This window comes from Camellia sinensis, chromosome 8 (assembly GCF_055761805.1).
Source record: "Camellia sinensis isolate YWXY chromosome 8, ASM5576180v1, whole genome shotgun sequence".
NCBI lineage: Eukaryota > Viridiplantae > Streptophyta > Magnoliopsida > Ericales > Theaceae > Camellia > Camellia sinensis.
The window spans coordinates 178,083,686-178,108,000 of NC_138968.1; the positions used below are offsets into that span (position 1 = coordinate 178,083,686).

Here is a 24,315-nt window from a genome sequence, read left to right on the forward strand (position 1 = left end):
GTCCAATTTCGGGTCCAGCCCGTGTTGGAGGAGGAGGCGGAGATGACCCCGAAGGACGTGGAGAGGTATGCTCGCGGCTTCCTCATGTTCCTGTTCGGGACGACCATCTTCGCCGATCGGGCGAACACCGTGCCTCTCTGCCTTCTCAGGGCACTGGTGGACGTCCGGGACATTCTGCACTATGAGTAGGGCGGCGCTGCTCTGGCCACCCTTTATGGATATATGAGCTCGGCTTCGCGCGGCAGCGGCCAGCTACTCGGAGGCTACTGGCGGGCTTGGGAGGTACATTTCTTCTCCGCTTTTTTCATTTCTGTCTCGTACTTTCTGTACTCTGTACACTGCACACACTGTAGTCTGCTCTACACCTGCTGTATACTGTACACACGGCACACACATACATTCTGCTTTACACTGACTGCACACGGCTCACACTGTACACTGCACACAATACACTGCACAACACACGGCTCTGCCATTTCTGCTTTATTCTGCATTCTGCTTCAACTGATAAATGCACTGGTATTTACCTTGCAGTTGTGGCTTTACGCCTATTTTCCTAGGCTTGCTCCTGTGCCAGTTGCGGAGACTCCCCTGGCCGTCCCCTTCTCGAGTCGCTTCGACGGGAGATGCACCCGGCGACCACGGGAGACATTCGGCTTCTTCCGCCGATACTTCGACACCATTACCCCTGCCGAGGTATGTTTTACTTACAGTTCATTTAAGCTTCGCTTTTCCACTGTATATTTTCAAAACAGTAGATAACAAACTGTCTGTCACTTTCAGATCACATGGCGGCCGTGGGCTCCCTTGCCGGCGGCGATGCGGGATCGGTTCCCTGGTGCGGAGGAGACCTCGCGCTTCCGGATTTTGCTTGAGGGCCCGGTCTGTCGGGCTTGGTACCTGGGGGAGCGTTTTCTACGCCAGACCCTAGGGTTACCTGAGCAGATAGTCCCGGTTCCCCCTCCTACAGATATGAGGGAGACCGAGGGGCTCACGACTGAGCAGATGGATGACTACACCATCGGCTGGGAGGAGGCCGGCTTCAAAGGTACCGGAGACTATCAGGAGTACGTGCGGACGTACCTGATGCGACCTTTGAGCGGCCGTCGAGCAGAGGGGGCCAAGCCTGTGGCATCGGCGGTTGGGGCCGGAGCGGGAGTTGGAGTAGGGGCTGCGATGAGGGCCCGGGTCCGTGGCAGGGGAGGAGTGCAGGGAGGACGGGGAGCTGGCTGGCCTGCCCTGCCCGCTGTACTGACTTTCCAGGGGCAGGGTGGCTCGACCTATCAGATCCCCTTCGCCCCTCCACCGGCTGGTCACGAGTTCATCGACGTCCCCGACTTACCTCCGGTATGTTCTACTGCATTTTGTACAGTTATTCATTTCAGTTTACTTGATATTCCACAGAATATTGATGCATCTAATACTTTTGCAGGCTTCTTCTGGGTACACTCGTCAGTCGTTGGCGATGAATGCCTCGATGATGGGGATGCTCCAGCAGACTTTTGATCTCCTAGCCCTCTACAGCATACCGGTATGTCCTTCTGACACTGGCCTCAAACCATTCATACACTGATTCACATAATTTGATGCACGGCATGACACCTGATACACTGATCTCACAGTACCTGAACACTGCATACACTGCATTCTGCACTGTTAAACTGCCCACGGCATTCTCATACTGTACTCATATACTGCATTCTGCACTGTTAAACTACTCACGGCATTCATACACTATACTCGGCATTGCATTCTGCACTGATAAACTGCTCACGGCATTCTCACACTATACTCATACACTGTATTCTGCACTGATAAACTGTCTATAGTATACTGATGCATTTCCCTTTTGTGTACTTTTTCAGCCTCCTTTCCAGATTCCCATGGCAGGAGGTGCTCCAGCTGGGCCTTCTGTCCCTGCCCGGGGGAGAGATGAGGAGGGCCGGATATTTTCCCGTACCAGGGGAGGGCGTACTCATGTCGGGAGTAGCTCGCGAGCTCCAGTCCCGGACGATGATGATGACGAGGAGTCAGAGGCGGAGGCCGAGGCGTACTCCGAGTCATCGGAGGAGGAGTCTGGAGGCGGTTCTAGCTCGGGCTCTGACAACGACGCTGATGATGCTCCTGGACCCTCGTCCAGGAAGAGGACCAGGACAGACTGACGGCCCTTCGGAGTTGCTTGACACAGATGCGGATTTTGTGATTTTTCTTTTTCCTTGTACTTTTCCTTTTTTTGTCGGTAGATAGATTACCTTGTACTGCCGCAGGCAGATTTTGTTTTCTTCAAAGTTTTGTACTTGAAAAAGATTATGAAATGAACAGATTTTTGCTTTAAAAAGTGTTACATTTACATATCTCATGTATTGCATCGCATCTCATCATGTTACACCTCAATGTAAATGAAATTGATTGGTTGTCTGAAAATTGAACACTTGCACTGTAATAATTAGATAACTAAACAGCCAACGGCAAAATAACCCAAGCAACCCACTGCCTGATTCCGGACACATAGCCCTTACTCTGTTGGGGGATTAATCTGCATACAGCCCATAACACAGCATTCGATTCATTCTGCACACGGCAAATTCTGAACAAACGGCCCACTCTAACAGGACGAACCTCAAAGATGGAACCAGTTGGAGTCAAAACACGTTCAAATGTAGAGAATGGCACAGCATTCTGAGCATAAATGATTTTTGAAATTGAATGAGGGTTTTTCAAACGGGATATCGAGCCTACAACTGAACACAGCAGGGAGGACTCAAATAAAAAGGTACACGACCTAACACAACGAGACACGCTCGGAAAAGACCTAAAACAAAGGTTGAGGTAAACAAAACCAAAGACACGACATACAGACGCGTTAGCAAAGATGGGGGACCTCGGACCACGAGGAGCCAGTTTCTCTAGGCATTGTTTCCCACCCTTTCTGATTTGTGATTCTCACATCACTCGGCTCTCGAGCTCGGATTTTTTTCTCAAAAACCCTTTTCCTCACTTTTCTCTCAACTTACACCTCTCTATTCTTCATTCTCTCATTTTCCATCCCTCCCCGGGGTGATTGATGGATAAATAGAAAGTTGCGGGTTCATGCTCAACACCGTTAGCTCACAGCCATTTCTTCCGACGGGTAGAGCGCTCTTCTGGCAAGTACGTCGATGACGGGGGAGAGACAGAACGCCTGGCTCAACTGTGCCCCTAGTTCATCATTTTAACCATTCTTTGTTTTTTGCTTTCTACTAAAACAATTTTGATCAAAATGAGAGTCGGATTAACGTACTTGTTCGATTTTTGATTTGAAAAGCATGCAAGTCAGGCTGCAAGTACTGAAAATTTTCCTTTTTTGGGTCAAAGACAATGGTCCAGTTTTGGAAAATGGAATAGTTTGCGAGAAAATAGTCAACCTTAGTAAAAATTTTCAAAAACTATTTTTGCAAACGATCAATGCTCAACGGGCATGGAACTTACTCTTCGAGATGCGCAACCTCGGATCGGAGGCAATGGAAAATTGCCCCTGGTTTGAAGGGGGTGAGAGGCAACGGAAAGTTGCCCCTGGTTTGAATGGCGTCTCACGACGACTCGTGGCAACGGAAAGTTGCCCCTTGTTTGGGATGGTGCCGTAGCAATCTGTAAACAGTCTTCATTGGCGATGGTCGAACTCTCAGACACAGAGATGACGAAGACGGTCACAACACATATATGGACACAATCACCTTGAAGGGTGTCGGCCACTGGACTTTGGGATGAAATCGAAACCATTGCATGGACTGAGACGCTATGAAAGCGTTGGGGGGCTGGACTTCATGATGAAGTTGCCTACGTATCCCAAACATGGGAATCAAGCCTTACGTAGTTCCGGTTAAGGTACACTCGGGTATTTTAACCTTCACTTTTCAGGCTCTAATTTTTGCCAAGGTGCCCGACGCGGGTTTTCGACCTTGCGAGCTTCTTTTCATTTTCTATTTCTTTTTTCTTTCCTTTTTTTTTGCTCTTCCTTTTTTCTCTCTTCTTTTTTCTTTTCATTTCATTTCTTTTCTTTTTTTTTGTCTTTTTTGTATTTTTCTCTTGCTCTAACTTTTGCCTGGGTCGCCCTTCCGGGTTTTCGGCCCAGCGAGCCTTTCAAAGGGTAAAAGTGTAGCAAGTCCATGCCAAATGGTTTTTTGAAGTGAAGCCCCTCTGTATCTAAGAGAACAGCTGTTGCAATGATTTATAGGAGAATCCATCCCGGTTACTCCACAAGCTTCTTCTGGCGAGATCTACTTCTTCCGATTCGACTTTGGTGCCTCTTGCTCGAGGGCTGTTTCGAAACTGGCCATACAGACCTTTCATGGCGTTTGTCCGTTGAACTTTCTGAACGTTCTGAACGGGTTCGAAGTCGGAAAACAAACGGGTTGAATCTTGAGGCTGAGAGCGATCCTAGGCTGCGCGACCTCAAGAGGGATTCCACACAAGTCTTCACAGGGCCGCGTAAAACATTTGCTTTTGAAAGTTTTTAAGAAAGCGACAAATCGCTCGCGCCGAAGATAGTGTGGAACCAATCTGGATCAGGCCAGGATCCTTCTCAGTACTCACGCCGACAAACATGATTTCACTCATTAAAAGGCTTAGCACGCCTCTCTTTCTCTCAAAATGATCAAAATTTCGCAAAACCCGAGGAATTCCTTCCTCTTCGTTTTTATCACCGCAGTGTTCAAAAGGTTTGTTTTTTGGAAAACTTAGGTTAACGCAATGAGTTTGGCGCTCAGGGGAGCAGACGAGATGTACTGTCAGCCCAATCCAATTCTCTGGCACTTATGCTGAAAGCAAGCATGAAGTTGAGATAGCAACAGCTGTTTTGTTCGGATTTGATGGTGCAACTGGCCCCTTGGCAGAAACAGACTCAAAATAAAAACAGATAATTACAAGACAAAACGGTGTTCGGGACAACAACCCCAGAATCACCTGGTATTATATACAAAGGGGACTGACTCGATACAACAAGACAGACCCTTAAGCAAAAGACTGACTCAAGACAAAGAGACAGACTCAAAACAAAAGACTGGCTCGATATCCAAGCTAGGATTTATAAAACTCAGTTTCACCGATGCTCAAAAATGCGTGCCAGACGCTTCATCCAAAATATACCAAATGTTGCCCGCAGGCGGTCCACTTCACATACTCGCAGTATTTGAGCCCTCGAAATCCAACAACTGGGTGGTAACTGACTTGGCTGAGGCGGGTGGAAGGATAACCTTGTTATCGATCAAATCCTGCACTTCATGACGAAGGCGGGAACATCCATCGGTACTGTGACCGGACTGTTGGTGGTACGCGCAGTACAAGGTAGCATCGTGCGTGGCGGGGAGATTCTTCGGGAGTGGCCGGGGCTCCAAAGGTTTAAGATGCCCATTCTTTGCCAATATTAGCAATACCCTAGACAAAGGCATGTGGAGGTCGTGAAAGACCCTGCGCCCTCGGGGCAGGTACTTTGAAGTTTGGGGATTCTTGCCAGATGCGCTAGCGAAAGGATCGGCTGGCGCTGCCTTGGCTTTTTGAACCTTTCCCGGTGCAAGGTTGGGAACTACAGGCATTGTCTGGGCATGACGGGGCCCATCCCGATTTTCTTCCTAGCTTGAACTACCTTTGATCGGAGCAGGGAAAGCATCATCCACAGCTTTGATCACGATCGCAGATGTTTGTTGCTTGTTCATCCCTCTGGCTTTCAGAGCCTCGACTGCCCACAACAGTTGTTCACTAGGGTCGGCGTCTACCTTTGCCTTGTCTTTTCCTCTGGCCTCAGCCTGATCAAGGGTCTGGGTCGGTGCTGGCATGTCGTGGCTGTAGCTGGAAGCCACCTCTGGCTGGCTGAGCTCTATCACAATCCGCCCCAGTAGCGGGGGCTCCTGTGGTACGAAATTCCGGGCATACGGCGCCGCTGGCGGTGAAGCCGACATTCCATAGGCTAGATCGGCCACGGACCTCTGGAGGTCCCCTATCATTCTCATCAATTCAAAGGTGGTGGGCTCACGAGCCTGATATAACTGGGGAGCCCAAACCGGGTGCACAACGGGCGACCTGGGTGGGTGTGACATACTGATGCTGGCCTCACTCTGCGGAGCGGTCCCCTGCTCCAATGCAGCCGTCATAACCACAACTTCTTCTGAATTTTGTGCCGCCATAAATCCTACCTCAGCAAGGGGAGACACTGGCTATTCTGTATCAACTCTGCCACTCTCTGAACTGAAAGGAAAAACAGGCAGCATTTCAGTCCAAACTGATCAAACACGGGCGTAGCCAAACAACTGTACCCTACTGCTGATCACTGTTCCCAGATTTTTGTTCCCAAAATACTGAATCTGATACCCGCGGATAACTGATTCCTGATAACTGATTCCCAACAATACTAATTCCGGTGCCTTCGGGCCCGATACTCAAACTCGCAAACTGGTATATGCGTTCCTGTAGAGATACACTCTAAAAGCACATAGCAAGTAAAGAGAGCTCAATCACCCCTATGTTGGGGTAGGGTTTCCCTGTCCTATTTTGTCAGGAACTAGGGTTTCACTACGCACGCAGCGGTTTCAAACAACCTATCGGGTAAGCAACCTGTCCTAGTTTGGAATGGTCACTACGGATTCCGAATATGTACTAGGTCGAATGGTCAAAAGGGGTGCCCCGGTAAACCGGGGTTTGTGTTCCCATGCTGTCAGAGCCCATAGCCGGTCAGCCTTATGGACATGCCTTGACAAGGCAAGCCTCCAGCAAACCATTCAGGAATGGCAGACGGCAAACACTGTGTTCCTAGGCGCACCAATGCACATGCAATGCAAAGAAACACATAAGCGAAATCAAAACAGGATATCATGAGTTCGAGTCAAGCTCTCTAAACTCCCCAGCAGAGTCGCCAGAAACTGTAAACGTCCCTGAACGCCCCGGGAAGGTGAGTCCCGTTCTGTTCATTTGTGGGGTCACTACAGCTCGGACTCTCAAATTGTGTTACGGTTCTTAATCTGAACCAAAGAGTCCAAATCTGGCAAATCGTTTTGAGAAACAGATTTTTGAAAAAGTAGTGCCAAACATGGACTGCTTTGCCAGATACAGAGTCGCCACCTAAATATTTTTTTAAAATGGAGAAATTTAGGAAACCCTGACTCGATGCCGAAGGCCACATGTCCGTCATCACCGGAGTTGTCTCGGCTCGGGAGCTTGGGTACGATCGGGGAAGGTCAGCTATGAGCACCCCCTTTCGCCCGGTCCGAAGACCAGCCTCTACTAACCATGATATCCGATTTTGAAAATGCTATGTGTTCTTAAACTAATTATTAGCCTAGCGTTTACTATGTTATGCGCGCAGCAAACAAGTATAGACTAGATTGCCTAATTTGGAAAGGAACATTGCATATCCGTTTGTTTTGAAAATGCTTTGGAATTTGCTACTCGCAAGTAGGCTAAAACACGGATTTCAATGAGTTCTTCCAACTCAAACAATCCAACCTTCACCCACAGGCATCCAAGCAGTTTATAACACATAAGCATCTAGCCACATGTTAAGCATGCTGACATGGCAACATTTACACTCATGCGATATGCTAAAGCGGAAATACTTACATCGTACTCCGTGCCAAAACAGTAAACTAGTTAGCAAACATGCGTGTCCTAGTTCATGTTAAATTGCCTAATGCAACACATACAGGATGCAATTAGATAGGCTCGGCTAACCTAAACATGGCATATCAAATGCGATCAACTATCACATATTCAATTTTTGAAGTACACATGCAGTTAGCGTGATGTACCGAGCCTAATGCATGCAATACAAATGCATGGATGCACACATGCATAGCATAAGGTATGCTAAATTAAACGTGCCCTAATCTACCATCATAAGCAGGTAAATAAAAGGGAAGAAAGACGTGAGATTGGAAGACATACACACACTCACGCACACTTATTACATATTTGCCCTCGCTCGGAGGGACCAAATAAATATTACAAATTAATTAACTACACAAGCTAATTAAATATTACAAATTGCCTAATCAACTAAGTAAATTAACTAAAACTAAGAAAACAGGGAAAACGCCTCGAAAAACGCGCCGCCATGCGTAGGCTGCCTCTGTTTTCCTTCCTTCACTCCTCTGGAGGCTGTCAAAACCTCAGGACTGCATCCCTGGACACTGGGGAGTGCCACCGGCTGAGTGGAATTACCACCGGCAGTGGTGTGTGGCCATCGGCACAAAATGAAGCTGTCGGCAGAGGAATTGTTACCGGTCGGCACATTACACTGCCGGTCGGCAGAGTGTTCCTGCAGAATCTGCAAATGACAGCAACAGAGGGCAAGGCAAAGCATGGCAGCACAATTCAAGGCATATATGCACCAACCATGTCCCTTATTATGATAATGACTCAAAGGGGCATGTGCCTCGATTCTCGGACCACCAATCACGCATTTCCATGCATGATGGCCCAAAGAATCAAGTATGCAACTTTGATTTCAAATGCAATGCAAGCCAATCAAACCAAACAAGGCCCAATTCCTATCATCGAGTCAAGGAACAAGGCATGCATGCAAGATGCAATGCAACCTAAGCATACAAGCTAAGGATGCAACATGGCATGACAACTAACTTATGCAAGCATACAAGCATACATATGGCAATGCAAATGGATGCAAAGATGGTCTTAAACATGAATTAGGCAGCTCTAAATAGGCCTAAAACAGTAACCATAATGCTAAAATGAGGGGCCAAATATACATGCACACATGCACCTAATTGAAGGCCAACACTTAAGCACAAATTGCACAACCCTCAAACACATTTGAAAGGGAGAATCATGGACTAATTAACATGCAATATAAGCATTGAAATCATGCTAAAACATGGTGCCAAACCAAGCAATACATCAAGCCAAATATGCAATAAATAGCCCAAGTGTTCAAAGCAAACCAATGGGGCATTGAACTACACTTAGTAAGACCAAACATGGCATGAACTCATTGATCAAAAACAGAGTTTTGGAACATTAATACAAGGCCTAAGGACCACTTAGATGGCATCCAAATGACTCAAAAAAACAAAGGCATGCATAATGGTCAAAACATGGAGCATTGCTACACAAGCTTCCAAAGCATTAAAGAGGCATGCAAGGCAATCAAACAAGCATGGAAATGGGACTGAAATAACATGTGGGGGGACCCCAAATCACCAAATCGATGCGAAGATGTCATGCTACACATGCACATACTCAAGGCCAACAAGCCCAAATACAAAGGAGCTATATCAAGCATGCCAAAATCAAACCAAACAACCTAGGAAAGACCTAGAACATGGCAAAACATGCACAAAATCTTCACAAGACCAAGCCTAAAACATGCTCCAACAAAGGCTAACAACCTAAGACATGTTAAGGCATAACAAGACATTACAAGGCAACTATGCTAAGCATGCATGGAGTACCAAAACCAACTTGAAATCATGTTATATCATGGATATATAAGCATGAAAAACAGCCTAAACATGCTCAACACACACTCAAGCATAATGCTCTCTCAAGAGGCCAAAACATGCCCTTTTCAAGGACAACAAGGAGAGGGGGTGGCCCTCTCCTTCTTGGGACTTCAAGGCATCATCTTCACCATTGAAATCCCTCAAGATTTCAGTGGTGAAGAGACCCCAACACCAAAATCCCGGAGCTAGCACAAAATGGCCCAAAATGAGGCCTTTCAAGGCTTAAGGGGGGTCAACCACCCTCAAACAACAAAACACTCTAAATAAACAATAAAGAGGGCCTAAAAACAGAACTTTTTTATGTTATACAATAAGCACAAAAACAGCTCTAAGATAGGTAGAAAATCAATGCAAAATTGGGGAAAAATGAGACTAGGTTCTCACCCTTGAAGACCCCTTCACAAATGGTGCTCAAATGGCCTCCTTTAGCTTGAATCCAACACCAAAACTTCAAAATCAGTCCCTTAGAACCTCAGTTCCAAGAGGAAGGTGAAACACTAGGTGTTTGTGTGCAATAGTAAGACACAAAACACCTAGTGCACAAAAGAGAGGGAAAGAGATATAGGGATTGTCTCTAACTCAAACCCTAAAACCAGAGCTTAACAATGGCTGTTTTTGCTCTCAAAATATCTAAACTCTCTAACCTCTCAAGCCAAGAGACCCTCCTCTCTCTATATGGCCCTTCTTGTCTTGTAAAGCTTACAAGACAAGCTTCACAAGAGGAAGATCCCTCCATACACGTGTATGGAGGGGAGGAAAAGCAAGACAGCTGTCTTAAAATATCTGCAAAAGCAGATGCACAGTAATCGACCGGCCAAAAATGCCATCTTGGCCAAAAAGAGTGTCGGCCGGCACTAAAAAGTGCTGACCGGTAACAAATAGTGCCGGCCGGCAATATACATTGCCGGTGGCAGCAAAAACCAGCCGGTGGCCTCTAGCCACTGCCGGTGATGGGTGGGGATGGTCCACAAGCCCTACCCTGCCCTTCCAAGGCAAAACACAAGTGTTTGGTGCAAAACCAGACACTAAACGGTCGAGTTTGGAGATCCTGAGGCAAGGCACGCGAGCCGGGGCCTCCGGGAACTCCAAACGAACACAAACATGGATGATCACCGAGTGTTCAAACGGTGACGTCCAAGTCTTGAGGACGGTCAAAAATGGGGTGTCTACAATATCATGCTTCACTATTTGTTTGCCATAAATGTGATGGTGTATTGGATTGGGAAAAATGGACAGGGTGTGTGTGCGTTTATTGGGCATTCAAAGCTCATAGTATTTCATGCCAGGTATTGAAGACTATTAGGCTGGTTGAAGGCAAAGCTGAAGTATTTGAGGATGTATGGCTATCCTATGAGAGTTAGGAACTAGTTATGTTAAATGTGTTTTGAGATTATAAGTGATAGATCTCATGTTGTATTTAAGACATTATTTTTGTAATTTGTATATATATAACATCTGTAACCTAACCTTATACTCCGTTAACTCATGTAGGCCTTGTGTTAATACCCTGCCAAGATCTGTCAGAAAGGTAGCTTTGCTATCTAAAGTGGTTGGACTTAGAAGGGAGGCTATTTTGATTCTTCTGACCTTCTTGGGATCTTGCTTAGTTATTAGCCAAATGACTTATTAGTGATATTTCCTACTCTTGTAACCTTAGATAAATCATGTATTTAATGGTTAATATATTATTTGATGTTCCCGATTTTTGGGCGTCACAGTCTTGAAATTAACAATTGAACAAATTTTCAGCGGTATCTAAACTTGAAATTTTGGATTTTATTCTCAAGACTAGTGAACATGAGCACCAAAAAAAATTACTTAAAATATTAAAAAATTCACTAAATTTTAAAAAAAATGAAAAAAAATCTCAATTTTCATAAAATTGAATTTAAAAAATTAGAACTAAATAAGGTGGGATTCTAAAAATTCATTAGCTTTTATCAAAGAAAATTGAGAAATTGAGTTTAGACAGCCAACAATAGGGGTGGGCAACGGTTTATCCGAACCGCTCAAACCGCCCAACCCGCCCAATCCGTATATTAATGGGCGGTTTCGCAAACATAATGTGGGCGGATGCGGTTTGAAATATGACAAATTTACGGGTTGCGGGCGGGTCGTGGTTTAAACCTGCAACCCGCAAAAACCGCCCGCACTTTAATTATTATTGTTATTATTATTATTTTTTTATATACCAACTTTGTAACTTTAACAGGAGCCCCATTATGTTCTCTATGACACTAGGATCCTTATTTTTAAGTATTTTTCAACTTTCTTAATGCCGTAGAATTATCAAGTCCTAAACTTGATTTCTTATATATTTTCATTGGTGACTCATCCACTTTTTTATAATAAAATTTTCTTTCTGGTGGTCGATGGAGCTTTTAGTTTGATTATTGATTACTGAACTGGCAATTCTAATTGCGTACAACCTTTAATGCATTGATATATATTTTTTAATGCATCGATATACATTTTTTTCATGACAAAAATGCTAGTGTAGGGTCTCTTTGTTTTAGATACTTTCATTTAATGTATTAATATTCAATTTTTATTTGTAAACTAATCGGAAAATTGTTGTCAAATAATCACAAATATATAAAATGAATCTGATGCCTAAATTCGATGGGAAAAAAAAACTCAAAAATTAATTTTTAAAGAAAAAAGTGTAAACCGCAAACAGCCCGCAACCGCCTGCACATCCGCAAACCCTATCTGCATAAACCGCAAACCGCACTGCGGGCGGTTGCGGGTTGACTTTTTCCCAAACCGCATAGATGCGGGCGGGTCAAAACCGAACCGCAAACCGCACAAAACCGATCCGCGAACACCCCTAGCCAACAATACAAAATCAAGTGGTATGAATCCAGAAAATTTATGCCAAATTTTACAAAATGATTATACGGTGTAGAATTGAAATTAGTAGGATGTTACAATGAACGTAAGACTCTAGATTCATTTTTCTAAAAAAAATTTCTGAATAATTTTTACTATGAATTTATAGCATTGTTATTGATTAAATTATCACTTCATTATTAGTTTCACTTAATGAAAATAGACAATTTTCTTAAAATGATATCATTAAAGTTTGAGATTTAAACTCATTTTTTTTTATACTCATGAATTTATGCTTTCAATTGTTACTTTATAATTGAGGAGAAATAAAAGTTGGATCCAATAGGACTTCATCAAAGCATTTTTATCTACTCGAACCCCTAAAAATTTGAGACATTTATCGATTGGTCTTATTAATTAAATTTATTTATTTATAAGTTTTGATTAATAAATTTATTCATAAAAATAAGAGACAAATTACATATACCTCTCTTGAGGTTTGGCTAAATTACAGATATCCCTTGAGGTTTCGGAAATTACATCCCGCCCCCTAAGGTTTGTATTTTCATGACAATTTGCCCTCTGAGGTTTAAATTTCATAACAAATTACTCCCTAATTTGTTATGTAAATATAACATTTAGAGAGAAATTTGTAATTTCTCAAACCTCAGGGAGCTATTTTTAATTTAGCCAAATCTGAAGGGGTATATGTAATTTTCCAAAAATAAGAGAGATTGAAATTTATCAATAAAAGTTAATGGATAATAAGTCCAAAAATAAAATCTATTGATAATTTACCTTAAAAATTCTCAAAAATAAAATAATACATATTTAATGATATTCTTTTATTATTGATGTTTCCTTTCCTAACTTTTCATTTTAGTTTTTCAAAGGAGAATCAAATAATATAGGTGGTGTTGGCAAGTGGTTTTGGGGTTAAAATAGTCACAAAAAATAAAATAGGCTATTTTAGTCACAACAAACAAAACATCATATCCAACACATAATCATTACACTCTTCTCTCACAAAAAAAGTCAAAAAAGTCAAAAAAGTCAAAAAGTCAAAAAGTTCTTCTCAAACAAAGCTTTTTAACCCAGGTTAAAATAGCCCAAAAAATCAAAAAGCCAAAAAGTCAATCCACTTCCCAAACGGAGGCTAAATAATTTTTTTTTATAACTTTATTATATATTTTTACACACTTTTATGAGGATTGCTTTAATATTTTTATTTTTTCAAATTGTGTCTTCTAATAAGTTATAATTTTTTTTCCACATTAATTATTTTATTTCGATACGTATAAAGGGTGAGAGGGAGACCAGAAACTCCATCTGATTTAGGTTTTTAAAAAAGTTTTGAATTGCATTTTGAAAGATAAGTGTTTGAAAAAAATATAAAATTTAAAAATTTATTTGACTATAAATTTTGAAAATAATTTTGGAATGATTTGTAAGTTGTTTTTTTTTTTTTTTTTTTTTTTGGTAGTTGAATAGGTGGGTGTGATAGAAAAATTGATTGATTGATTAATGTATGAAATGTGAGGGAATGAGAAGAAGTTATTAGTTGGTCAAAGGACAGCGCCACGTGGTACTCTATATGCGTTGTGATTGATAAAAAAAAGTGTGATCTACGATTTTGTATTGGTGATTGGAGAATATGAGGAGCCATGAGAACATGGTATCTTAAAATCAACTAATAATTTTTCAAGAAGAGATGTAGAAAAAGAAAGAGGAGAAAAAATAATTTAAAAAATGATAAACCAAACAAATTTTTTTGATTTTTCAATCCAAAAATTAATTTAAAAATTAAAACAAATACTATTCTATATACCCTTTCTTCTCTTTTTGATAGGTAGTTGTTGAGAGTAAAAATTAGTGTGTTTAGTTTTAATTTTTTTAATTGAATTTTTTATTCTTTGGGCTTTTTATTTTTAAATTTTTAGTGAATATTTTTAAAATTTTAAGTAATATTTTAACTTTTTTAGATGCATCTTATTTAGATATATTTAAATAATAAAATATTTGTGACAAAAGGTTTTAAAAAATTAATAGATATACAAAAATATGAAAAATATACTAAATTTTCATATTTTTTAAAAAATATTTTTGATATTGAGTGAATTTTTGAAATATTTTTTTCACAAATATTATATTTTTTAAAATATATTTATATTAGTTGTATTTAAAAATTAAAAAATTTATTTAAAATATTAAAAAAAAAATAATAAAAACAAAAAAAATACAAAAGGAAGGGTGAATTCTGAAATCTGAAGTGAATGGTGTGATTTGGAAAGCTGCGATTCGAAGTGTCTCTCTTCAATTCATCACAAAAACTTAAAGCTGCGCTGCCTCTTCCTCTCCGATTCTGCAAATTTCAATCAATTCTCTCACTTCCGTTTCCACTTTGTTTTTTCTCTTAACTTTCTTCCGTAGGGTTCGCAATTGTTGTTTGCAGGTTGAAGAAGAAGAAGACGACGACGAAGAAGCAGATCAAATCCCACCCGTCCAATGGGAAGCAGTCGATCTTCCTCGAAGCGAAAATCTTCTAAAAGGAAAAGCTCCAAACTTTCCTCTGAGGTCTCTCTCTCTCTCTACACACACACACACAAAATTGATTGGGTATTGAGTTCTGTTTTAGGGTTTTGTTTTTTTTCTATACAAGTGCTAGGTTTAGGGTTTGATTTCTTGTTTCTGTACTCAATTAGATTTGGCAATTAGGTTTCTTGGCCATTACCTCCTTTTTCCATGCTGAGAGCGTAGAAAAATTTTGGAAATTGTATGCCTTTTCATTGAATTCATGTCTCCTTATTACTAGATAAAATGATAATAATCAACAAAATAAAATTTGTAAAATTTTTGAATGTTGTGAATGTATCAAAGGGTATCTCAAATTAAGGAGAGTTTATGGTTTCATACACTTCCCTAGTGATCAAATGTGGGGCATTATGATTGTTGAGATAATTATTGTTAACTTGGGTTCTCCTTTTCTCCATTGTTGATTCATATGTACATGTATTGTGTGGTGTGTTTAGGCTCGGCGGAAGAAGAGAAGTAGAAGAACTAAATCCAGGAAGCTGCGTCATCGGGATGATTCGTCTTCTTACTCCAATGATGATTCAAGAAGTTCAGTTCCCATTTCATCTTCTAGTTCTGAGGATGAGTACAGCAGGGCTCGTTCTCGCACAAGAAGTGAAGTGAAGGGTAGTAGGAAAAGGACTCGACGAAGCTCTTCAAGCCGTGGGAGCAGTGAGGATTCTCGTCATGTAAAGAAGAAGAAAGATTCAAAGAGAAGTTCCAAATCTGAAACAAAGAAGAAAACCCGTAGGAAGAAGCGAAGGAGAGAGCCTAGTGTTAGTTCTATAAGCAGTGATTCACGGAGCTGCTCACCTTGTCGAGGTGCAGGTAGCAGCAGTGGAGAGAGTGATTTTGAAAGGCTTAAGCGTGGGTCTAGAGAAAAAAGTAAAGACAAGAGAGCTTTGGGTAAGGCTAAGAGTGGAACTAAAAGCAATAAAAATAGGTCCAGGAGTCCGTCCTGCGGTAGGTATAGTGACAGTGGTGGTTATGGCAGCAAAGATGTAATGCCCGTTGAGAATAGTTCAAGGCGTTTGAGATCAGTTATTACTGTTGCAAAATCACAAGAGGAAGAGGTTGAGGAAAAAGAATGGGATAATGATGGTCATAAAGAAGAGATTGTATATGATCGCGATGATTGCCCATCTTGTAGAAGCAATGATAGTAATGACGGAGGTAGCAAGAGGGAATTGGCTCATCATTCACATGTTGATCTTGAGAGGTGGGTAGAGGATGCAAAAGGAGAAGAAGCTTTGGTTTCTGACGTTAAAATGACCGATCTCACAAAAAGTGGTGAAGAGGGTGGGCGCCAAGATTGTCAAAGTAATTCTCGCTCTGATGGAGCTGGAGCAGATAATTCTCTGAAGGAAAAAAATAGAGAGGTTTTTCCTACTTCATCTAGTTCAAAAAGTGACGATTTGGAGTCAATTTTGAGGCTAAAGGCTTTAGAAAATCTAAAGAAGTTCCGAGGTGGGCTTCAAACAAATACAAAGCCTCCTGCTGATGAGAAAAGTGAAGGTTGCAGTGATGTGAAACAGTTATGCACTGCAAATGTTGAGTTTGTTCAAAACAGGTCCCCCAAGGAAGATGTTTCTAGAGCTGTAGATGCAACCAGAGTACTTGATCAGAATCCTACGCCTACAAGTTATGGGAAGCTTCTAGAGGGAAAAGGTGGTGGCAGTGTGACAGAATCTGCAAGTGCTAGACTGAGTGTTGTTTGCCCACCAAATCAGGTGGCTCTATCTTCCAAAGAAGTGGACCTTTCTCCTGCAGGTGCTGTTACTAGCAAATCTGAAATGAGTAAATCAGCACTGAGGAAAGAATCTTCAGGCACTATCGTGAAGCAAACAGACAAGACAAATATGTTTGTAACTGAGGGTAATGTGAATAAGAGTTCAGCCGAAACATCTAAAAGTGCGGGCCAGACAAGTAATAATAATGATGTAGGAGTTAATAATGTCACTGAATCCTCTACTTCCGAGCCTTCCTCCCTTAAACCCACTTTGGAAGAACATAGCTCAAAAGAACAGCTAGGTCAGGATAAGGATGGCTCACAGTTTGAGAAGAAGACGATGTCTGTGATGCGGGGCGGTGAAATGGTACAGGTGAGATTTTTTTTCCCTTTCTGACGTAGTTTATGCATGTTAATCTAAGAGCCCCAAGCCATGAAATATGAGACACTAATAATCTGTTATACATTTACCATGGTAACATCATATTTATTTAAATTTTTGTGACCAGGTGAGCTACAAGGTGTATATCCCCAAGAAAGCTCCTGCTTTGGCTAGAAGGCATCTCCGGCGGTGATGTTTTGATTTATGTTTCTGGTGCTATGAGGATATATGTGGGAAAGGTTCTATCCCCAGACAAAGTTTTTGGGTTTTTGTTTTTGGACTGTAACATTGAAATCAAGATGCTTATGCTCATAAAACTCAAGCGGTGGAGACTTTAATAGAAGTGTTTAGTTATTTTTGGCCTATTCTACAGCACCTGAAAACTGAGTGGACAGATCATTTTGTTCATTTTGACAACTTTGTGGTTATAAAGTTTAATCTTGTAAATATTTCCTTTGACTTTCTGCTAAACTTGTTTTGGTTCTCTCATTTAATAAACATTGATGTCAATGTGACTTTCATTGGAGTGACTTTTTAACGAACAAATTTAAAATGTTTGTTTGTTGTCAGTCTTGACTCAATCTACGAGTTACTTGCATGCTTCGGGAAATTTGGTATGCTTTCAAAGAGTTCTGCCATTTGTGTCTGCTTTGGTGGTTTTTCTTTGCCTTGTCACATTTTTCATGACAAAAGATATATATGTAATTGATAGCTACAACTTTCATTCCAACTGTGAGCACCAAAAACTTGTGATATACCAGCCTGTTTCCAGTTTTCTAGCACATGGTGCGATCAGCTATCATATACCATATCTGTTGGTGCTGTGTGGGCTTTTTTCGTCTCTTGGTTGGTCTGCTCTGGGTCTTATTGAAGTAAAATGATTTACAGGAGGTTTGGAATATCATCAAGGTTTGGAGACGATACAATTTTGCAGTAGCCAAGTTCTTTATAGGAGTTTTTAGGAATATCATGGAGGTTTGGAGACGATACAATTTTGCAATAGCAAAGTTCATCATCCCGTTATAAAAGAGCAATGGCCAAGTTCTCCACATATATAATAATTCATATTCCTAAAGTTTCACTGTTCTGGTTTTGTTCTTAAATAGAATCAGAGCTAAAAAGGAATAAAACAAAAGAAAAAAGAAAAAGAAAGGAAGTGTTTCACAACCAACCTGTTGTTTATCTTTCTTTACTTGACCATGATTTCATGTAAATGCTCAAGCATCTTGTCTAGTTCACAAGTTTTCGTTGTCCTTGATCATATCATCACAGTTAAAAACTATTTAGTAGCATGTATGTGTCTGTGTCCTGATTTGATCACCCATTGAAATAAAAGAATGATTGGCCATGAAACTTATCATTGGACAGAGAGAGAGAGAGAGAGAGAGAGAGAGAGTCCATTGCTCCTAAAATTCTGGCACTGAGATAGTCCTGTCAAACTCTAGAGCTTTCTCATCTTGTTTAGAAGTTTTGCTGAGAGATACATGATACATAAGAAGCTAAATTTTACAGTTCTACTCAGAGAAAGCTAATCCACCATTTCTGGAGGGAAAAAAAATGTTCACATTTGGACTCGAAATGGCCAAAACAGCAAATCACAACTGCATGCAAAATGCTCGACACCGACTTGACTTTGAACAATCCAGTCAGTGCTAGCTTCAAACTTCCCAATTGGAGAGGTCACACACTCATTGTTTCAATGAAGCCATGTCTCTTTCAGCTAGCAATTGCATTCCTCTTCTTAGTGCCACTAATGCAAGCCCAGTCATCCATCTTTGACACTGAAATACCTTCCAAGAACTGTGAATATCGTTCTACAATATATGGTATCTGCATCAGGAGATGAATACAATTAACTCTGGTAAAAAAAACCTAGTCTCTATTCAATCAAGTTCATCAAATTAGGGAATATAATTAGCAGACGTGTTTATATGCTTAGTGTTATGACTTTAGGGTTCTCACAACCATACCTGTTCAGATATGATACCAGAGACACCAACAACAGCTCCAGGCTTGGCAAATGAAACAATATGATCTGCCAAATCTAGTAGAGGATTCAAAAGTATGTTTGCGATGACCACATCATACTTCTCTGTTTCAGAGATGACTCTGGTGCCAGACAAATTCTGCCCTTCCACACCTCCAAAAATCACTTCATCTGTAATGGGACGGTTATCCTTGGTGGGGACAAGTAGCAATTGCAATTCCTCAGCTCCTATGTTGTTTAATGAAGCATTCTTTTGGGCAGATCTAATTGCTAGGGGATCTACATCCAACCCAACAGATAAGGCAGCGCCAAACTGTATTTCCCAGTTGAAATGAAAAATTCATTCAGGAATCAGTTGACCCCAAAAATACTCAAATGTTTGAAAAGAATTTTAGAGAACAATCTTTGAATGTTGGAACTTGGAAGAGGCATATTTCAACAAAACACATGATTTTTTATTTTTTATTTTTAGATTTGAACAAAACACATGATTGGAAGAGGAATGATCCATGAAAAGAGAAACAAAATGACTATAAGGTAAGATGTTTGCAGCACATAATAGAAATCAACAAATTTTAAATACATTGCTAAGAAATAATCCGAATAGGATGAATTTATATATGCTTTCTAAGAATTAAACATACAATTTATAACTTGCCCAAAGTGCACATTGTACATGTTATTCTACTAAAGGAATTGTTATTGGTGATTTTCAGTGATTGTTTAAGCTTTTAAGCTTTTCTAGCATGTCCTAGGTTCAAGTCTCATAATTTGTGTTTCTTCTCCCATGTTCTAGTACCAGATTAGCTTTCAGGAGCAAAGTTTTGTTTTTCAATCATTGTCTATATTTCTAATTCAAGCAGTAATGGGAATAAAAGCTTGCCTTTTAGTTCAGTCCAGATGTTGAACTATTTGTAAAGAATTTTTTTCCCTCCATATTAACATGGAATTTTTGCAGGCCATAGTCTTGTGTGCATTTGGCCCCCTTCCTCAATTCCTTCCTCCTTGCTTCTAGCGTATGAAACTGATTTACATTTTTGCACAACAAAATAGCTCAAAGATCCTGTTTCCTATCAACAGATTTTCATTACACTTTGAATGGACAGAAAAATAAGGGAAGACTATGAGTGACCCCTGAACAAAATAGAAACACCAAATGAGTTTCTTGGATGTTTAGGGTGTATCTCAGAGCAATCACTGCAACTTTTTCATGAGCATCTAGGATTACTATATTTGAAAACTCTTAAAAAGTTACTAACGTTTGGAGGAGGATTGGTTGCCACTATAAGCAAAAAAAGATTAATTAAATTAAAGTTAGTTATAGAGACTAATACCCATACAGTATCTCTGCAAGCTGATATTTTGCTACAACATTATCCATTATGTTAAGCATTGCACGCATCAGTTGTGTTCAAGCACAAGATGAACTGAAAGAGTTTTTAGAGCAGATATCATTTAGCTATGATTTCGCCAGCAGCATCAGCTCTTTCAGCTGTTGTTTGTTTGCTGAGAATTTGGAAAATTTTTTGGGTAATTTGAGAATTTGGACATCATTTAATTCATCAACCTAATACTTGCATATTATTTGAAAGACTTCTCTATTTAAGTGCCAACCCATATGCTAGTGATGCGCCACTTTTGAGGTTTCTGCCACGTTTGAGGTTTCTTCAAATGTAAATGACTAACACATATCCAAGATCTTCAGTTGAAGCTAGACTCGTTAATGAAAAAATTGATGTATGATGCTCCCAACTGCTAAAACTATAAGCTTGAATGATAAAATCAACAATTGAGTACCTTAGGAATTCTATCTTCAAAAGTTTAAGACGAGTCTTTTGCACACTTTTTATATTTGGTGTAAAGGATTTTTCTATGAATTCTCTTTTCTAGTGGATTTTGTAGATGAGCTCAATTTTTCTTGAGCTTCTAGCTATATTTTGGTGCATGACGTTTTTGATCTAGTAATGGAAGATATTTTACTTAAAAAAAATATATGATAAATTACACTGACACTTCCTGAGGTTTATGTTTATTACAATTCCCCTCTCATCTTTTAGAAATTACATCTCCTCCCTGAGATTTAAAGTTTTATTACAGATTTCCCCCTTAGCAATTTAATTTTTTTAAATAGCAATTTTGCCCTCATTGGGTAAATTACATTGACACTCCTCACATTTTAAAAATTACAATCCCCTCCCTAAGGTTTAAAGTAGCATTACCAATTGCCCTCTCAGTTAGTATTAGTTAGAAAAAAAATTCGTTGAAAAAAAAAATTATTTGAAAAAAATTATTTGAAAAAAAATTTTTGTTAGTAAAATTTTTGTTTAAAAACCAATGTAAACTCATTTTTTGAATTTATGTTTTTTCCTCAAATTTACAAACTGAGACAACCATGTATAAACCAAAAAAATTATCAAATAAATTTTTATGACAACTTTTAAAATTTTTGTAAATATAAATTGAAAACTGAAAACGAAATGGTTACCAAATAGGACTCAGATGGTAAAAATGTCGTAAAATTAACAAATAATTAAATAAGTTACCAACATAAGAAATGACTTATCAAAAGATTCTTAGGCAGTGTATGGTTTGATTTTTAGATTTTTTTTAAAAAGATTAAAAATTAATTTGGTTAAGAAATAAAAAATAAAAAATAATTATCATTTAAGGGTAAAAAATAATTATCATTTTAACTTGCAGGCAGGTTATATACATACATATAACTGTTTCAATTTAATTTGTAAAAAATTATTTCTAACCACTCGAAAGATAAAAATTCTATAAAAATAATATTTATTTTTTATTTTTTATTTCTTAACCAGATTAATTTTTAATTTTTTTTTTTTTCCTAAAAATCAAACCATACATAACCTAAGAATCTTTTGATAAGTCATTTCTTACATTAGTAACTTATTTAATTATTTGTTAATTTTACGACATTTTTACCATCTGAAACCTGTTTGGTAACTATTTCATTTTCAGTTTTCAATTTATATTTACAAAAATTTTAAAAACTGTCATAAAAACTTGTTTGATAATTTTTTTGGTTTATGAATGGTTGTCTCAGTTTGTAAATTTGAGGAAAGAAAATAAATTCAAAAAATGAGTTTATGTTGGTTTTTAAACAGAAATTTAAAAATTTTACTAACAAATTTTTTTTTCAATTCATTATTATTTTTAAATAATTTTTTTCCAACTAATACTAACCAAGGGAGCAATTGGTAATGCTACTTTAAACCTTAGGGAGGGGATTGTAATTTCTAAAATGTGAGGGGTATCAATGCAATTTACCCAGTTAGGGCAAAATTAGTATTTAAAAAAATTAAATTGTTGAGGGGAGAATCTGTACTGAAACTTTAAATATTAGGGGGGAAAGGTAATTTTCAAAAGGTGAAGGGAGAACTGTAATAAATATAAACCTCAGGGGTTGTCAGTGTAATTTACCCAAAAAAATATAATTGAGTACCTTGATAGCTGCTATTGCAAGAACTCCAGAACCTGTGCCATAGTCCAAAAAGAGTTCTCCTCCTTTTATTAAGCTATGAAGCAACAATAGACACAACTTCGTAGTAGGGTGTTCTCCAGTTCCAAATGTCAATCCAGGATTCAGAATTATATTTGTAGCTTGAAGGTCCTAGCAGTTCCAAAAAAAAAAAAAAATTTGTTTAAAATAAAAGAAGAGCTGGCATGAGATATACATGGATTCCATGGAGATTAGTTCCTGAGTCACTGGAGACAGGAAAACTCAAGTAGCATTCAGCAGGTACTCATTATGTTAGTTGAATAAAAGCATAATGAGCCACATAAAAAAGGCTCAATAGACTTAACAGAAGCCAAAAAAGAACAGTTTCTGTATATACTGAGCAACATTTGCATTGAAGGCTTCATAAAGGAAACTACAGATATAATCATACTGGGGGAATTCTCCACTCGGGCACAACCCAAAGTCCCTCAGAAATTTCTACTGGATGAAATGATTCCTGCAACAGAAGAAGAACAAAGACCCATGATTATTGACAATATATGATAGAGAATAAAGTTGGCAGGCATAGCTCAAACTATTCAGCTGGTTTGCCCCAACTTTTAGGGCTATTTTGGGAAGATGGTTATAATCAGCTTTTGGTGAAAAGCTGCTTATAAGCAGCTTTTTTGTGAGAGAGGAAGTGGGTTATAATCTGGGAAGCGGATCATAACCCACTTCCCAAAATAATGAATTATTCAAGTGCTGACTGCCAACTAATAAAAAACAAACAGATTCATCAAATTGTTGGCAGGTGTGCAAAGTTGATACATCCTAGGGCTTTTGAAAGAAACATGAGTTTTTGGGCAATTTAGTCATATTATACCATATCAGATAAGATGAACCATTCACATCAGCATGTGGCATTCCCCTTTCGGCACTTGTGTTTGTAAAACAAACTTCACTTACCAAAGGAAAAAGTGAACAACATTACACTGACTTCAATTATGAATATTTGGTCGTCATTAATTGGCTCATGCTTTGTACACATTCTGCAAAAGCTACTTATGCTAATACAAAACTAATATAAAGAATTTGAAAAAAGGGAAAAAAAAAAATAACATACAACACCACTTAATTATGTAGTTTGGATGAACAAAATAGAAGACAAAACTGGCATGCTCAATATGTAGTTTACATGAAGATAGCAGAAGACAAAAACAAAATTTTCCTAAACAATTTATATTGCATAACAAAGTACAAGAGCAGCAATTTAACCTGCGTTTTCATTATCCAGTCAGATTGGTCGCCCTTTATGACTTTGTAACTAGGTGTCTCTTTCAAACCTATGGAATTGGCAGCATGTGAAACGCACTCATCCACATCTTGGCAATCTGAAAAAGTGGAACTAATGCAGATCTGCATAGAAATTTATTTTTCATCAAATCTTGAAAATGTTATGTTTGTCCTTTTTCTTTTCTTTTTTTGTTTGTTAACTTATTTTTGTCTCTGTCTATTAGATGGCATTCCAAAATCGATGGTTAGGACAGTTAAAAAAATGTACCTCATCATCATTCTCATAATTGTCTTGTTCATCCATACTGGTAGAACTCGCACCAAAACATAAAAGAGCTTCTGAGAGCATATCCTAACCAAACATGATGACAACATGCATTGAGACAAGCCGATCGAAAAAAAAAACTTGCATTGAGACAATTCTTCCCACTAACTCAAAAAAGTTATATCCCAATTACTCATTATTACTCTACATATCTTCCACAAGTCCAGGAACATAGAAACCGGCACAAAATGCACATTGACGGGCAATATTTTAAAAAATGGCTCCATCAATTAATTATGTAAAAT

At 39.2% G+C, this 24,315-nt stretch overlaps 2 protein-coding genes across 3 annotated transcripts in view; one reads left to right on the forward strand and one right to left on the reverse strand.

Annotated features, from left to right (window-relative positions):
• The first annotated feature begins 14,547 nt into the window (after positions 1-14,547).
• Positions 14,548-17,523, forward strand: LOC114319507 (transcriptional regulator ATRX-like protein). The gene is made up of 3 exons (XM_028266530.2): positions 14,548-14,894; positions 15,350-16,993; positions 17,130-17,523. Exons 1-3 carry the CDS (start codon positions 14,826-14,828, stop codon positions 17,193-17,195), a joined length of 1,779 nt encoding a protein of 592 aa, XP_028122331.2. The 5' UTR covers positions 14,548-14,825; the 3' UTR covers positions 17,196-17,523.
• An 879-nt stretch (positions 17,524-18,402) lies between these two features.
• Positions 18,403-24,315, reverse strand: part of LOC114319508 (ribosomal protein L11 methyltransferase-like protein) — a 6,979-nt gene continuing 1,066 nt past the window's right edge. The window contains exons 2-7 of one of the 2 annotated variants that reach the window (XM_028266531.2): positions 24,014-24,097; positions 23,728-23,868; positions 22,904-22,969; positions 22,456-22,623; positions 18,973-19,302; positions 18,403-18,832 (exon numbers count right to left, since the gene is read on the reverse strand). In XM_028266531.2, the coding sequence (XP_028122332.1) occupies positions 18,719-18,832; positions 18,973-19,302; positions 22,456-22,623; positions 22,904-22,969; positions 23,728-23,868; positions 24,014-24,097 (903 nt within the window). In that variant the 3' untranslated portion in view covers positions 18,403-18,718. The remainder of the gene's footprint in view (positions 18,833-18,972; positions 19,303-22,455; positions 22,624-22,903; positions 22,970-23,727; positions 23,869-24,013; positions 24,098-24,315) is intronic. The other variant, XM_028266532.2, reaches the window with a different exon arrangement.

Bases quoted from the DNA above. Each gene is read 5' to 3' on its own strand.
- LOC114319507 (XM_028266530.2), top strand. From the start codon at position 14,826: ATGGGAAGCAGTCGATCTTCCTCGAAGCGAAAATCTTCTAAAAGGAAA. The intron at 14,895-15,349 runs GTCTCTCTCTCT...TGGTGTGTTTAG, and splicing joins GCTCCAAACTTTCCTCTGAG to GCTCGGCGGAAGAAGAGAAG. The intron at 16,994-17,129 runs GTGAGATTTTTT...TTTTGTGACCAG, and splicing joins GGGGCGGTGAAATGGTACAG to GTGAGCTACAAGGTGTATAT.